At 39.5% G+C, this 15,886-nt stretch overlaps 2 protein-coding genes across 4 annotated transcripts in view; one reads left to right on the top strand and one right to left on the bottom strand.

The window, feature by feature from the left end:
• The first annotated feature begins 430 nt into the window (after positions 1–430).
• On the top strand, positions 431–3,040 carry dut (deoxyuridine triphosphatase). 3 transcript variants are annotated; one of them, XM_059348042.1, is made up of 7 exons: positions 431–621; positions 1,285–1,441; positions 1,717–1,808; positions 1,975–2,019; positions 2,114–2,188; positions 2,447–2,517; positions 2,910–3,040. In XM_059348042.1, exons 1-7 carry the CDS (start codon positions 504–506, stop codon positions 2,964–2,966), a joined length of 615 nt encoding a protein of 204 aa, XP_059204025.1. In that variant the 5' UTR covers positions 431–503; the 3' UTR covers positions 2,967–3,040. The 3 variants fall into 3 exon arrangements, with proteins under 3 accessions (XP_059204025.1, XP_059204040.1, XP_059204033.1); XM_059348057.1 differs by having other exon boundaries at positions 480–815; XM_059348050.1 differs by lacking the exon at positions 431–621 and having other exon boundaries at positions 836–1,441.
• Positions 3,041–4,179: 1,139 nt separating this feature from the next.
• The window catches only part of fbn1 (fibrillin 1), a 68,838-nt gene continuing 57,131 nt past the window's right edge, over positions 4,180–15,886 (bottom strand). The window contains exons 55-66 of the mRNA XM_059348030.1: positions 15,734–15,856; positions 15,081–15,212; positions 14,114–14,239; positions 13,119–13,325; positions 11,851–11,976; positions 11,491–11,613; positions 10,750–10,866; positions 7,735–7,863; positions 7,521–7,640; positions 6,616–6,847; positions 6,359–6,542; positions 4,180–5,830 (exon numbers count right to left, since the gene is read on the bottom strand). Coding sequence (XP_059204013.1) covers positions 5,444–5,830; positions 6,359–6,542; positions 6,616–6,847; positions 7,521–7,640; positions 7,735–7,863; positions 10,750–10,866; positions 11,491–11,613; positions 11,851–11,976; positions 13,119–13,325; positions 14,114–14,239; positions 15,081–15,212; positions 15,734–15,856 — 2,006 coding nt within the window. The 3' untranslated portion in view covers positions 4,180–5,443. The remainder of the gene's footprint in view (positions 5,831–6,358; positions 6,543–6,615; positions 6,848–7,520; positions 7,641–7,734; positions 7,864–10,749; positions 10,867–11,490; positions 11,614–11,850; positions 11,977–13,118; positions 13,326–14,113; positions 14,240–15,080; positions 15,213–15,733; positions 15,857–15,886) is intronic.

Genomic DNA, 15,886 nt, shown 5'->3' with positions numbered 1-15,886 from the left:
ACAGTGTTATAACTATGCCAATAGCCATCCTTTGTTACATCCTTTTTGAGTGAAATGATCAATAAATGTGATATGTTACACTTTTGGTGAAGGTTTTTGTGTTTCCTGCAAAACCTGAAAAATGAGTTAGGCGATTATTTGAACAGGGTGACGATATGTGTAATCTAGAAACCTATTACATGTCATCAATTACTACCCAACCCTATGTGCTAAAAGGCAGACTTTACATTTTAGGTAGACACGCACGGTAAATAAACATTTAAAACACTACAACATCAAATGGGTTTAAAGTCGATATGATGTAGAATAGATCAACTTGATTTCTATCTATACATACATCTTTCTACCCAGGGAAATCGTTTTGTTTGACCCTGTTGAGTGCGGAGCCAGAGCTGCATGTCAGGACAAAACACGACAGGACAGATGGAGGAGGAGGAGGAGGAAGTGATTAGCTGAGAGTACATCAGCTAGCTGTTAGCTTCCAGTCGTCCTTATCGAACAATATGACACGAACCTTGCTAAAGCTAAGAGATCTTCATCTACGATGCTCTGCTATTTCTGACGCCTCTCCTCGACTCTTAGGAAGGGCATTTCATATTCAGACGCCCCCTTTTAACAAAGGCAAGCGAGGCATGAGGATGGATGACGTTACTATTCGCAACATGTCAAGTTATTGTTGACGTTAGCTTTGCTAGCCTGCTTAGCATTCTGCGACTAAAAGCCGCTTTGGCTTTAGCATGTTGCTTTATTTATTTGTCGTATTTTGAACGTGTAAACACAACCAACACTACGCCTGCTTTATTTTGGTGCAATGCGTAAGTAAAGCAAAGCTTAATATAATGTTTTCTTGTGTTTTTACATATTTTAACAGGTCAGTTGTTTATAGAAGTAACTCTCGCGAGAATTGGTGACGGAGGGGTTACCATAGCTACAGAGAATCCTTATTTTCTTCTTGCTTTATTTATTTAAAGGCTTTCTCAATGCATTTAATGATGTATCAACTTGTATAAACTATTGTAGTGAGTTTCATTACGTGCTAGTTGTGTAATAAAGTATCTGTTTAAAGTTACATGTTTTTGGGGAGGAGCTAATTTGGCGCAACTTCCAGCGCGGGAGATTCAGTTTAAATACAAGGACCGCCAAGAAACTGGAGCAGAAGCTGTTTTAAACCGTGTAGTAGTCAGCTGTAGTTGTGTCTCCTAGTTAGTATTTATTCCTTGTTAATTATTTAGTTCTCCTTCGGGTTTTTTAATTGTGAAAACTTTGCCAACATGCCTGCCCTAGAAGTTACAGATGCCTGTGCGATTTCTCCATCAAAGAGAGCAAAGATAGAGACAAAGCCTGCAGAACAAAAGCCTGTCCTCAGGTTTGCAAAACTCTCCGAGCATGCCACCACTCCTACCAGAGGCTCATCTAAAGCAGCGGGATATGATCTCTACAGGTTGGTAGTGCTATGAATTAAAAATATGTTTGGGCTCACTAATAACTGAGTGTGAGCGGCGTTCAATACGGTTAATACTGTGGCCATATGCTCTTTTAACAAGCGTTTGAACGACTTGATATAACTAAAAAAAATGTCAAATGCATGTGAACATTAAGCTTTTGCTCCTACAGAACATATTTTTGATTGCTAAGTGTTGCCCTGTATAAACGCTTCTGTAATATAAATACCCTGCCATGTAAACCAGCTAACCTTAATTCTCTGAATTTAAACAGTGCATATGATTACACCATTGGTCCTATGGATAAGGCCATTGTGAAGACAGACATCCAGATAGCAGTTCCACACGGCTGCTATGGGAGAGTGGGTGAGTGTTTGACATACTGATGCAACTCTGACATTACAGGTTTTTCCTGCTGTCATTGTGTCTGCATTGTTTTATGTTTAGCTCATTGCATGGTCATGCAAATTCAAGCTTAATGCCAGCTGCAAAATAAGATGTCATAACTCTCTTGTTGCTTTGTCCTTCTCAGCACCCAGGTCTGGTCTGGCAGCAAAACACTTCATTGATGTTGGTGGTGAGTCTTTGTCTAATTTGAGCTATTTATGATTCTTGAACTGTGTCAACCCTTATCATTTTTATTCAACTCATGTTTTGTATGTCCTCCCCAGCTGGAGTTGTAGATGAAGACTACAGAGGAAATGTGGGAGTTGTGCTCTTCAACTTCAGCAAGGACACATTCGATGGTGAGTTGTGGTATCTGTAAAATATCTGATAACCTTTTTTTTTTTTTATCAAAGGTACCAGCAATACTTCACCTACATATTTTGTTAATTATGCTAAAACCATAACCTTCCCATGATAACAATCCCCCGAGTTTAGATATTTATTTCTTCTTGTAATTTGTGCAGATTATAGACATAAAAGATAAACTATGATCTTTATTAACAGTCTATGGTTCAGATATGCAATTTAAAAACTGTCTAATCTTCTGTTCTTTGCAGTGAAAAAAGGTGACAGAGTTGCTCAGCTGGTGTGTGAGAGGATCTGCTACCCTGATCTGGAGGAGCAAGAGGTAAACTTGAAGCTGAGAAACTAAAATAATATAAATGCAAACAAGCACCCAGTTGCCAGTTTGTAAGGCACACCTAGCAAAAAGGAATGCAGTTTAATGAACCAGTCTTGCAATACATCCAAACTTCATGAAGGCTGTTATGAAACTATTAGAGATTTTGATTTAACTTCATGACCATTTCAAGATGTAGTCTGTGATGTTCATATTGTCTTGCCCTTCCCTTTTGTATCAGCAAGGATAGGATTGTATTGGACATCATTAGTTTTAGCTAAGTACCTAAAATTGGCAACTGAGTGATTACTTATTTAAATTATTGTGTAGACACTGCCAGCTTTTCTATTGGATGTGTGACTTCCCTACAGTAGGTTTTATTTATGGCTGTGTTCTTGCAGACACTTGATGAGACGGAGCGTGGTGCCGGAGGTTTTGGATCGACTGGACGCAACTGAAAGCTCCAGATATAACTGACGATGTACATGTTGAACATATATGGATAAGTTGCTAATAAAGTTCTTGTTTTGTACTTTGGAGAGTCTGGTGTCTTTAGTGGGGCTGTCATAGGTTGTTGTTTCTTTCTTTAGATCTGACTGATACACTTGTCTGACCCTCCTACAAAATGAAAATAAAAAATCTTCAGAATCTCCACATGGGGGCAGTGCAGGACTAGAAATGTATCTGATCTGAACATGTTGAGCTCAGGTCCTGATGCCATTGGGGTGATGTGAGTTTCATTAAACACTCAGTGATCAAGTTTCACTTTGGTTATACACAAGTGAATAGGAGGGATTTCTAACATTAAGCTAGAAGCTTTCTGTTGAACTTTGTAACATCAAAGGGACATTTCACCCCAAAATCAAATGCATTTTATTCCCCTTACCCCTCTGTTTATCGATCTAGATTGTTCTGTGATTGCCAAGTTTTGGAGATATCAACCATCATGATGTCTGAGCACCGTGCTGCATAGTTTTATTATATTCAAGGGAAGACAAAGTGCCAAAAGAAATGCATTTTAAAAACACTGGTCTCTTTCCAGAAATGATGACCTAAGGCCCGTTTTTAATGAGGTTGGTTTACCAAATGAACCAGATTTAGATCACTTTGAGTCATTTTCATTAAATTTGGTTCGATAAAGCAAATTTAACTAGTTGAACTGCATAAGTTGCCTTAGTAACTAGGTTAAACTGTTGAATTTGCTTTATGGAACTAAATTTAATGGAAATGAGTCAGCCTAACCAAAATATGCTTTTTTTTTTGGTAAACAGGCCCCAACAAGCAGTTTCATGTAGAAACTATTTTCTTTTTAGGACATTAAGCTGCTCACAAAAGATCTGTGGATTGTCATTGTGTATAGTCTTATTATCTTATTACTTATTGTTGATGATTTTCTTGAGTAACTGGGTCATAATTTCTGGAAAGAGAAGTTGTTTTTCAGTTAGTTGTTTTTGGCGCTTTTAGCACCACAAGCAAAATGCCATCTAGTTCAATTATATTTGAGAGAAGGCAGACATCTCTAAAGCCAATATCTTCAACACTCTACAGCTCACACTCAATCGATAAATAGAAGTACAAGTAAAAGAACAAAATGGTTGTTTTTTTATTATTTGGGGTGAACTTTCATAAGTAAATCTGGATAAAAGGGGAAAACACAGCAGTGAATACATATACACCAAAAATATGTTTTTATTGTGAATTTACAACTAAACCCTCACTGATGTGAACAGAGAACACAGACTGGTGTCAGGCTGGTCCGTGGCAATGCAGCACTGATTGTATTTGTGAGAGAATGTGTGGCCACGAAGACCTCAGTGCATAATCATGAAGGCCCAGGTTTGGCATCATCAATGTGTGTTGTGTGTGTGTGCAGGTGTGTGTATGTATACACAGTTTACAAAGGAAGTAGTTGGTCATTATAAGCACCATTACAAACCCCTCTATTCCAGGGGCTTCCTCTAGTTTACAAATGCTTCATAGATTAAAAGTGGCATCGATTATTACAGTATAAACACAATTTACATGTAGTATAGAGGAGAGCGGACAGGCTATGAAGCTAGCTGTTACTGTTGCAAAGACATGAAATCTTCAGAATGACCAATGGGATTGAATCTTGTTGACTACTGAGTTTTGTATAGTAGTACAGTGCATTCAGAAGTCTATGTGGATGTGTTGCTAGCACCAGTAAATATGAATTATTCTAGTCAGTAGGAAAGATGGAAAAGCATAGTTTAAATATGCAGTAGGAGTCATTCAAGCTCAGACATGGCTACATCTCAATAGTCCATAGTGGGTTCCTTTCCTCTCCTAAACATTCTCATAATCTTTTTTCATCTTCACTCCATTAAATTATTATCTGGGGAAGGAGAAATGTGTTTACTTTAGTGTATCCAGGTTTGTTCAGTCATTTACCTGAGGGGAGGAAATGAATTTATTGCAGACTATTGGGACTCACCCTTTTCTTCCACCTAAGCTGAGTTCTAAAACACTCAGCCTTTAGAGCTTTCTGCAGTCCTCATGCCCTTCAAAGTGGCACCTGATTCCACATATCATCATACAAAATTAATAACCCTACAATTAAAAACCATTCACACACTCCATAGTGCTTCACACACAGCTGATGTTGTGTGTCGGGGCAATATGTTCTTCATTTGACTGAAATCTTTGATACTGCCTCATTCAGCTGGCATTTTCCACAGAAATTGTATCTATGATATGTAGAATCATCTTTGGCAATCAAATGACGCAGTCCCCACCCCACCCCCACCCCCTTCTTGTCTCTTTGGTGGCGAGCCCTTCTCCCTGTTGGAGCAAGTAGAAGTTGCCCCTAACCGCTGATCCAGAGTCAGAGTTGTTTGGCCTTTTTGGGGGAGTGTGAGCCTGACGCTGGATCAGCAGCTGCTGGCGACATCTGCCTGTCTCAGTCTTGTGATGGTTAATGGAGGAGGATCTGCACCCTCATCTTCAGTATCTCTCCCAGCTGTCCTGTGAGGTAGTCTTTATCGTGTCGGTCCTCCAGCTCAGCCAGCTCCGTCTTCCTGTAGAGGGGCATGCTGCTGATCTGAAGGAAGTACGCCCCTGGGGGGAGGGACTTCTTCTTGCTCAGATGCAGGTAGCTAACGCCCTCTCTCTGGTTGATCTTGAAGTAGCCGTCTTCGTTTCCGTAGTCGATGCTGTAGCGCACGTGGTCACTGAGGGTGTTTAAGGCCGGAGTGAAATCCATGATGTGATCACGGCTGCTCAGGTCGCTGATGTTCAGGTGGATCTGCAGGGTGTCCTCGATGTCCACACTGGCCAGGCTGACCATCTCCTTCTCAGTCAGCTGCAGAAAGAAAATGTGGTCCAGCTAAACATGGTGGGTATAAGACATGTGTCCTACAGTACATGCTTTCTATCTTTAGAGGAATACTTCACCCATAAAATAATTTAATAATTTCTATATCAGTCACTCACAGCGTTTTACATTGAATTCTTGAAGAAAACTGCCTAAAAGCGTAAAAGTTCATCCTTAAAAAACCCAATTTGCCTAATTTGAACCAGCTTAGTGTTACTAATGAAATGGCAGCTCTGGGCTTTAGTGACATAAAGGGAAGCTTAACTACGTTCACTGGCTACAGAGCTGACACCATTGCATACACAGGGTAAAGGCAGTGAGAGGGATGGTGAATCTGGCACATGCAGATGTTCTGAAGAAGCACTGATGGGTATTTGTTTGGGCGTTGAGTTCAAATAACGTTCTCTGGAATCACTGACTCCTCCTTTAAATCCACTCAGGTGGGTAAAAACCTAAAGTTCCCCATGATCTCAGTGTCCTCAGTGTTAGCTGCAGCCCTGCATATTGACACATTACCTGCATGTCTTCCAGAGGTTCCTCCTGTGTCGAGTTGGTGCTGCGACGTTTGCGTCCCTTCTTGGGATAGCCGTTAATCTTACATTCATAGCAGGCTTCAGGAGACAGAGAATTATCATCCACCTCACCTCCCTGTTCACCACTAGGGCCGCCACTAGTAAAGCCCAGGCCTGTGACACAGTGCCTGAAACGAAGATAAAGTTGTTAATCAACTGGAAACATCCATACACAACTTTCACATTCATTCACTCACGTACCCTTGTCCTGCACGGAAGTATCCAGGTGGACATCCACAGAGGTAGCCCCCGTCTGTGTTCGAGCAGCCGAACTTGCAGGGGTTCTGACTGGTGGAGCACTCGTTGACGTCTGAACAGCCTCCGCCCATCTGCTCGTAGTTGAAGCCGGTGGGGCAGAGGCAGCGGAAGCTTCCCAGGGTGTTATGGCATGACGCTCCCCCGCAGATCTGGCTGTTTAGACACTCGTTCTCATCTGGGTCACAGGAAGTTGAAGGGAAATAAACAAACAAGGGGTCATTCCAGTTAAAGGACACAAACAATAGTGGGAAATTCTGCCATTAACACTGGAAATATGTGGAGAGATTTGAACTAAAAATAGAGGTTTAACTGACAAAAGCTCTTTATTTTGGGGCACACACACTTTGTCTATGCCTCAACTATTTCTAATTATTTTACTTTTTTTGTGCCTACTTTAATAGGTCTCTTTGTCCCTTTAGAGGGATACATTTCCATAAGCCTCTGGTTTATCTTGTCACCATTACAGTTTGTATCTTTGTATTAATTAATTGTCCATATATATATGTATATATATATATATATATATATATATATATATATAATTTTTTGTGGTTGCAAGAAGGATGTTGAGCATCTTTTTTATAACACAACATTTCCTTTTCTCATGACCTTACCACGGTAAGGGAAGGGTTGAACTTTCAGAGGAAAGGAAAAACATTTTTGACATGTTTATATTTAAAGAGTGGCAGGAAAGAGGTGAAGGATGGATAAGTTGTTTTAACAAGGCTCCAGGCTGGGCTCTCGTCCAGAACATCAAGGCTGCATGGTGCATACTTTGGCATCAGGATGCCCCAAAAGGAAAGAATTTTTATATTTGCTGATAAAAAAAGAACGGCGGCATTACTCACCCACACACTGGTTCCACTGGTAGTGCTGCAGGTAGCCTTGTGGACAGCTGCACCTGTATCCACCCACCAGGTTCTGACAGCCATGCTGACACCTGTGGGTACCATCGCACTCATCCATATCTGTCAGGGACAAACACACAACAAAATTACAGTAACAGCCTTTTTTCTGTAATGAATCAGCTGATACTGAGGCTGGTATTAATTGTTGTCAGACCTTCACAGGCTTGTCCATTAGGATCTAATGAGAATCCCCGCTGGCATTCGCAATTGAAGCTCCCTGGAGTGTTCTGGCAGGCACCATTGGAGCCGCACAGACTGGGGTCTGTCGCACATTCATTGTTGTCTACACAGAGAGGACGGAAGGTTCAGACAAGGGTAAAACAGGAAACATGATATAAATGCCTTATTACGCAATCAAAGAAAGTATGTTTGAGACCAAAACTTCCAATACTGCAATTAAAGAATATTTTATTGCAAGTGAACAACATTTGTGATTAAAATGTCTTATCGTGGATCTAAAACCTTCCAAAAGAAAATCCAAAAGTTTTATTTGCCGTATCTCGTGGGCGGGACCTATGCTGAAAAATGTAAGAGACATATCTATTGGCCAGTCTAAATTGGAGTGACAGCTCGGCGACATCCACTGTTAGTAAACGAAACAGGGAGTTTGAAAGTCCATGAAGAAGAGGAGCTGGAGCGATGTTGCCAAGCTGTCACTCTCTAAAGACTGGCCATTAGAGATGTCTCTTACATCTTTTAGCATAGGTCCCGCCCACAAGCTTCAGCAAAACAGCAAGCATAACTTTTGCATTCCAAAGAAAACTGTTGGATTTGGAAACTGTTGGAAACTGTTTCTGATCTGCATGAATACCTTTTAATCACAAACGTATTTTTCCTGCAATAAAACTTTTTTATTTTATTGTAGCGTTGTTAGTTTTGCTCTCAAATGTATTTCATTCATTGAAGATACACATGTAACCCCTTGATTGGATGCACAGAGTAATCTAATAATCATGGAAAGTCGACACTGGTTCCAGTAAGCACGGCAGGTCCTCCATGAACTGTTGCTGCAAATGATCTCACAGTCTGCGGGGGTTTAGGAATACAACCTCTCACCTACTGATTTGATCTCAGACCAGAGGAGGTAATCACAAACATTTGAGTGTCCAAGTTCTTTCTTGACCTTGGGAATAACAGTTTGACGAAATAATCCAAACACAACAAGCTTTTCCTAGAAATAAAAGTAGTAATTGAGCCTTGAGCTAAGTTTTTTATTTTGCCAAACATCACAAACATGTTTGGCTGTCGTAACTGCAAATCTGAACACAATCATGTAGTCTAAGATCAAAGCGGCAGAGAAGGCTGTCCTCTAAATGTCAGCTGTTGACAATAATGTGTGATTCTGGGTCTTTTTTTCTGCTAAATTGTCTTCTGAGTCTTCTGCTTTAGTTTTTGAGTCAATCAAATCACATTAACAAGGCAGCATTGAGCCATGCTGTCAACTTCCCTGAAACTCCATCCCAGTTTTTGTTTGTTGGAGATAAGGTAAAACATATTTAGTATTAAAATATATAACTCAATGTTATCCACTTTTTACCTCTTATATGTTATATTTGCAGCCTGTGTTCCAGTGGTGGAATGTAACTAAGTATATTTACTCAAGTACTGTACTTATGTAAAATTTTAGTTACTTGTTCTTTACTTGAGTATTTCCAGAAATCTATCTTTATACTTCTACTCTACCACATTTTAGGGGCAAATATTGTACTTTTTACTCCACTACATTTAGCTGACAGCTTTAGTTACTTTTCAGGTCAAGATTTAGCATGAAAAAATACAATCAATTTGAAATAATTATCTCATAACATATTATTATAGGAAAATGAGCTTACATACATTTTAACTGAAGTAAGTTTTGAATACAGGACTTTTACTTGTAGTGGAGTAATTCTGCAGTGTGGCATTAGTACTTTTATTTAAGTAAGGGATCTGAATAGTTCTTCCACCACTGCTGTGTTCACATGCATACATTTGATATTCTTCATTGAGCATGATTGTGTTTTTAAAGTTAGAAAAAAATAAAAAATTTCAAAGTCAGATTTTATGGGTTTTTCTGTGTTTTTGGGGTTCCAAATGATGATCAAGTGAGTCAAAGTCAAAATATTATCAGGTGAGGTTGTACTGAAAAACATAGCAACATGGCATAGTAAACATTTTTTTAAGTGGCAGAATGAAAAGTATGGCCAAAATAGCCAATATCTCCAAAGGGTTCAACTCTGCTTTAAAGGTGCAATGCAAATAAGTTATTATGAGTATTTACAATATGTTTTTGGTAAATTAGTTTGGGGTTTCTACAGTAAAGCACTTACAGAAGAGGTATGATTTTGGTTTTATGTCACACCCGTGTTTACTCCTAAATTAATAACACGTCCACACCTACTGTATGTTATTTGCCTGGGGTAATTCCTAAACTGAGGGATCCCTGTCTGTGGTTTGATGTGAGGTCATGGGAGCTGCTTTATGGTCTGGAAAAAAAAGCTTGCAGTTGTCATGGCGACCTACTGCAAAGTTCCATAACAAAGCATCGCTAAGCGGCCACGACTCCAAACCAGCCCGGCCTAATAAGATCAGTGTGATATCAGCCGGAGTCCATTAACTCTGAACGAGAGTAGGTAAAGGTTAGACAAGAAAGTGGTTCAGGGCTCTTTTATGAGCTGGGCTGGAAGATACTATTAGTAATGACACAGAGAAGGTATTGTGTGTGTGCATTCGACATGATATGTTACAATGTGCTGTGACACCATACTTTTGGAAAAACACAAAAAGTTGCACTTCTAATGAAAACATATTTGGATGACAGCATTTAATACGTAGTTAGTTGATTGTACATATACACACATATATTTTGTAAGTTTTCTTTGTTTTTTTATAAATGTTTATTTATTCTATCCATTTTATATATATTTTCTTCTGAATATTCTGAGTATATTATTTACTTTTATGTTTTTAATGTCAGTTTCCTTTTTGCTTCTATTTGATGTTAAGTTGTTTTTTCTTATTTATTTATTTTTCCCTTTTTTCCTGCTGGATGTTGTTTTATTGGGAGGGATTGTTTTTTAATGTTTATAAATGTTTATGCCTGTTTGTTAAAAATGAGCAAAACTTCAATAAATATACCTTTGGAAAAAAAAGTGTGCAGTTTATCTACATTCTGCATGTGTTTATTTACCAATGCAGGCGGTGTGATGCTGGGTGAAGCCAGGAGGACATTTGCAGGTGAACCCACCGATGGTGTTAACACACAAGAACTGACAGTTATGCTGTTTGGTCGAACACTCATCCAGATCTGAAAAAGAACATAAAATCAGCTATAAATTCAACAGAACAGTTAAAATTGCTTAGCAGTGCATTAAAGACACTGTGGTTGGAGCTGGGTCAGATCACTGCATGTTCTACTGTATGGGCGCCCGTCTTTTCAGGGAGTCAAATTCCAGTCCTTCTACAGTCACTGACCTACAAATGAACTGCAAATGAACCAGACGCCGGAAACACAGAGGGGGACTGTAGAGGGGGAAACTGAAGCTATGGTAAATAAAGATGAAAAAGTACCTAAAAACTGAACACCACAAGCACACTTGTTTAGACTCACAAACAAGCTTGATAAACAGAGACGATGCCAGATGCAATGTGTCACAGGCTCTGAATGTAGGCTACACGTTCATGGAACAAACATGTGCACACACCAGTCGAGTGTCTTGGGACAGTGAGCAGAACACTAGCAGAGGGCCTGACCCACTCAGCACTCTAACCTGGGAATTAAGTTAAGCAAGAGCTTTATTGTCCACAAGGGCAAATTTGTCACGCAGCCAAGTACCTGCTGCTTGTCAACCTCCTTGATCTGTGAAGCACTTATCTTAATGTGGGCTACTCTTAAATATTAAGATTTTCATTTTTGCTGTGTGTGTTTCACCTCTGCAGCTCTTTCCATCTTCCTGTAGGATGTATCCGCGGGGGCAGGAACAGAGGTAGCCTCCCTCTGTGTTCTTACAGATGAAGTTACAAGGCTTTGGTGCCTGTATGCACTCATCCACATCTAGACAGAGAGGGAGAGGGTGATGGTGAGACAGTGAGAGTTTGATCCTGCAGCCAGAAATTCCATAAGGGGAGATGATGAGACAGACAGACTCAGGCTGCATTTTTCAGGAGTGTGTGGGCAGTCCACCCACGTAGTTTCAGCTCTTTACTAGACAGCAGGAATGAGAACGGGAGGTGGGCGTGGTAGGAAAAGAGTCCATAAAGCGTAAGTGCTGGAGGTGAAATTGAGCCTTACCCACACACAGTGAGCCACTGATGTCATTCGTGTAGCCAGGTTTGCAGGTGCAGCTGTAGGAGCCCAAAGTGTTGATACACTGACCGTTTTTGCACAAGTGGCCCATCACACGACACTCATCGATATCTGGGAGGAAATGAGAAAAGTTAGCGCCAGATGAACTGATCACAGCTGAATTAACAGTCAATTGTGTTTGATGAGTGGGAATAACAGTGTGTGCTCCAAGTCTTGGTTCTTTTCAGAGACTCATTCTGAAAATAAGTGGATTTTAATAGTGATTAACAACCTTAGAGACATATTGATCTAAACATGTGGTTTTCCATCAAGTATAAAACTATTCATTTTTACTGGCAAATTAAAAATCAATGCCTTGCACGTGAATATATCAGCCAACAAGATCATTTAACACCATCATACCAGTGGTTTATACAGGGTTATTTTTAATAATACAAAAAAGATCTGGTCAAATTCTTTGACTTCAGAGTTTGATCTGCTGATATCATAGCTAATAAAGTCAATGCTTTTCTGCAGGCGAGTTTTAAATCTTGGATGCTTTAGCAATTCATTAAAAACAATAAAGCTTTTTAAAATGAATCCAGCTTTGTACTGCAAGTTAATGAAATTAACAGAAACCAGTGGTTGCCTGGCAGGTTTGAAGAAATCTGTCTGACATTATTTAATTAAACATGGAAAGTACTTAGGTGGCTTGTGGTTTAGGGGTAAATCATGTAAAACTACCAGTATGGTCATTTTTTTTACATTTTAGACTGATTGAATCTGATCTATTAACAGAAAAAAACAACACCTTTTAACCAAAATTATCCCTTATGATTTATTATATTATTTATTATCAATATTAAATTTAACACCTTATTATTCGTCCACCTTTCATTCAAAATTGGGGGTTTTGGGCAGACCTTTAGGGGGAGATAGAAGGTCAACAATAAATGCCACATAGAAGTGGTGGACATCATCATTTGAAATGCACTGAGGTGTATAAAGGTTCAGAACATTAATATTTTTCATTCTAAAGTCCATTTCTATGCTCACCTATGTCCCATAAGTTGTTGCAGCAATTTTTGGGTTGATATCATTTGTTACACACATTTGGGTATTTTATCTAATATCGAGAATTGATACAAATGGTCAAAAATCCCTCCAGAATATTACATCAATACACTAAGACCTTTGGATAACACAGAAAAATCCATAGTGTAAAAACATATTAACCCCCCTATTGTTAGTATGTCTCTTCTGCAGTAAGATACCTCTGCCATCAGTGGTGAATCCAGGTCCCAGAGGACACATCTTCTTGTACTGAGTGGTGCCGGGCAGGGGGCAGAGCTCACAGTTGGTGCCCCAGCCTCTGCCTCCATCACAGCAACACTCTGACTTGGTCACCAGGTTTCTGTTACTAGAAGTCATCTGGCACAGAGTGGTCAGAACTTCAGTGAAGCAGAAGCCTTCGCGGTTATCTGGAGGGTGGGAGAGACGGAGAGAGAACGTGAGAGCGAGACAAACAGACAGGCGGACAAACAAAGAGGCGAAAGCAGAGCAAACCACCCAGACAGGACCTGGCCTCAGAGAACCAGACGTAAATAGATAACCCACGCTGCTCTATCACTACTGTCTGTAAGGAGTAAGATAGCCGTAGAACCACGAGCAAACAGAATCCCTCTGGTGTTTTTTCTCACCGAGTTAAGAAACATCACGTCTATCCACAAGTATATATTTAGATTAGGGAGGAGGGCATCGAAAGGATTTCCTCTCAACTATCTTGACAGTAACAGACACATGGTTTTTAATGAGACAGCTTCACGGAATAAATTCCCATTGAGATGAAAAATTACTTTTTCACCTAGTTACCCCAATTTTAATAGCATAAAGCAGTTCTACTTAAATATAAAGGCCATCAAATCTGTAACTTATATTTATCTTACTGGAAAAAGCGTTTGACCACATTCATATTTTAGAGTTTAAAATAAGGCTTTCAAGCTTAAAAGGAATATGTTTTTCATGTTCATCAAACTCATGTCCCAGTCCTGAACTGTCCATCCAAGTGTTTCCATCCTATTTCCCAGATGTTTTAAAGAAAGAAAGACAGAAAATGAAGTCTTGTCTGAACAAGCTGGGACAATGAGGAAACAAGAGATCCTGATATAAACTGACACTGAACTCAGATAAGTGAATTAAGATTACAATGAAGGAAAAAAACATATAGTTCCAACAAGATATATATATACATTGACAACAACGTACGTACCAACACATTCAGTCTGTGTAGGGTTAGCGACGAATCCTTGGTCACATCTGCAGCGGTAGCTTCCAACTGTGTTCTCACAGCGGCCATTTTTACAAATGCCTGGTTTGGCTGTGCACTCATTCAGATCTAACGCAGAGAAAAAGAGAATAAAAATTAGATATAATAAAATAAAAAGATAAATTGGGTAAACTTGTTACACAGGGCTTTCTGTTTTATGTCAAACTTATTAAATACAGCTAAAGTGGCAGTTAATTGTACAAACTATGAGCCTGTTTTCACGGTTTATTCTAAATGTGTTGTGTGTTATGAAAATGTACATATATGTAATGTATAAGTAATTAAACCTTTTAATAGTTTTGGTTTCTTCTGGTTTAACTAACAACTTTATTATTATTTACAAAGCTGGGATTTTAAAAAAGTGTATACAATGCGGATTCTGAAAAAGTTGGACAATATATTTAATGTTCACACTGATTTGTTTTTGTAAATATATATACACTCTTTTAGATTTATTGTAGTTCTACACAGCATCCAAACTTTTTTTAGAATCTGGGTTGAATTTTTTTAAAGTAAATATTCACCAATATGAGTTTTTAAAGGTGAAACATGACATTTTTGACTGGGGCTGCTGCTTGGCAGTATTTTGAACAAATATTGAAATATTAAAATTTGATTTTCAAGGCAAAAATGGGAAGGATTAAGTTTGTCCCCCAGAATTTGCAAGTTTAAAAAGTCTGATGGCTCGAGTCCATTGTATGACAGCAACAAGTCCACTAATTAAAAGGGAGTTAACAACTCTGAAGACAGAATCAAATCCAGAATCCACAATTACCTTTCTACGCTGTTACCCAATAGTGGATGAGTATTAAAAAAGATTTATTTCATGCAAAGTGAAGCCAAGTTTTGAGACCATAAAGAAGAATGATGCTTCATTACTTCCTACAGTAGGACACTATGATAATCTTACCCATGCAGCCGTCTCCGCCAGGCTGCCGTGTGTATCCAGGGGAGCAGATGCACATGTATGTGCCAATCAGGTTCTTGCAGGTCATACCTCTGCTGGCACAGTCATCTATACCATCCTCACACTCATTCTGGTCTAGAAAACAAAAAGTATACTTAGAGTAAGGGGATGTAAAAATATGAAGAGATATATGTGCATACATGTGCAGCAGTTACACGAGTGATGTAACACAGACACTTAAGAGTTTAATGTAACCGCTGAATCCAGCACTGAGCTCTGTGGTGCTAACAGGCGTGTAGTGGGAGGGTTGGTGGTCTGTTTGGAGCTCTAATGTAAACAGTGACGCTATAGACACTGACAAGTTCCTCCTGTCTCAGCGCTTCCCTCAAAATACAACTGTTGCCATGGTGTAAGAGCTATCTACGAGTGGAGGTGTAAACAGTGACTAGGCCAGCTACAGTTTCCAGAGTGTGTTTTAACTTCATCCGAGACAGAGAATTCTTGAGGATCTCACAGAGATAGTGTGTTATGTAACTTTATGGACGGGGCCAGCATGTCTCTATGAGGCACTTTGTTTATTTTCTACCGACACTTTCCAGTAAATGGACCGTGAATGAGAAAGCTGAGTGTGTGAGTGAGTCATTTAGCTTTAGTACCTTTACACATCCTCCTGTCTTCACGCAGCACGTAGCCTGTGGGACATTTACACTCGTACGAACCCACCACATTAACACAGCGGAAGGCACACAGCAGAGGATTCTGGGCGCATTCATTGACGTCTGCAGGAAGGAAGAGAGAGCAATAAGTTA

The sequence above is a fragment of the Centropristis striata genome, chromosome 2 (assembly GCF_030273125.1).
Source record: "Centropristis striata isolate RG_2023a ecotype Rhode Island chromosome 2, C.striata_1.0, whole genome shotgun sequence".
NCBI classification, from domain to species: domain Eukaryota; kingdom Metazoa; phylum Chordata; class Actinopteri; order Perciformes; family Serranidae; genus Centropristis; species Centropristis striata.
The sequence above is the reverse complement of the archived record's forward strand: the minus strand, read 5'-3'. Positions and strand labels throughout refer to the sequence as shown.

Coding starts and splice junctions, on each gene's coding strand:
- dut (XM_059348042.1), top strand. CDS start 504: ATGACACGAACCTTGCTAAAGCTAAGAGATCTTCATCTACGATGCTCT. Junction 1,809..1,974: donor CGGCTGCTATGGGAGAGTGG/GTGAGTGTTTGA, acceptor TGTCCTTCTCAG/CACCCAGGTCTGGTCTGGCA. Junction 2,518..2,909: donor CTGATCTGGAGGAGCAAGAG/GTAAACTTGAAG, acceptor GTGTTCTTGCAG/ACACTTGATGAGACGGAGCG.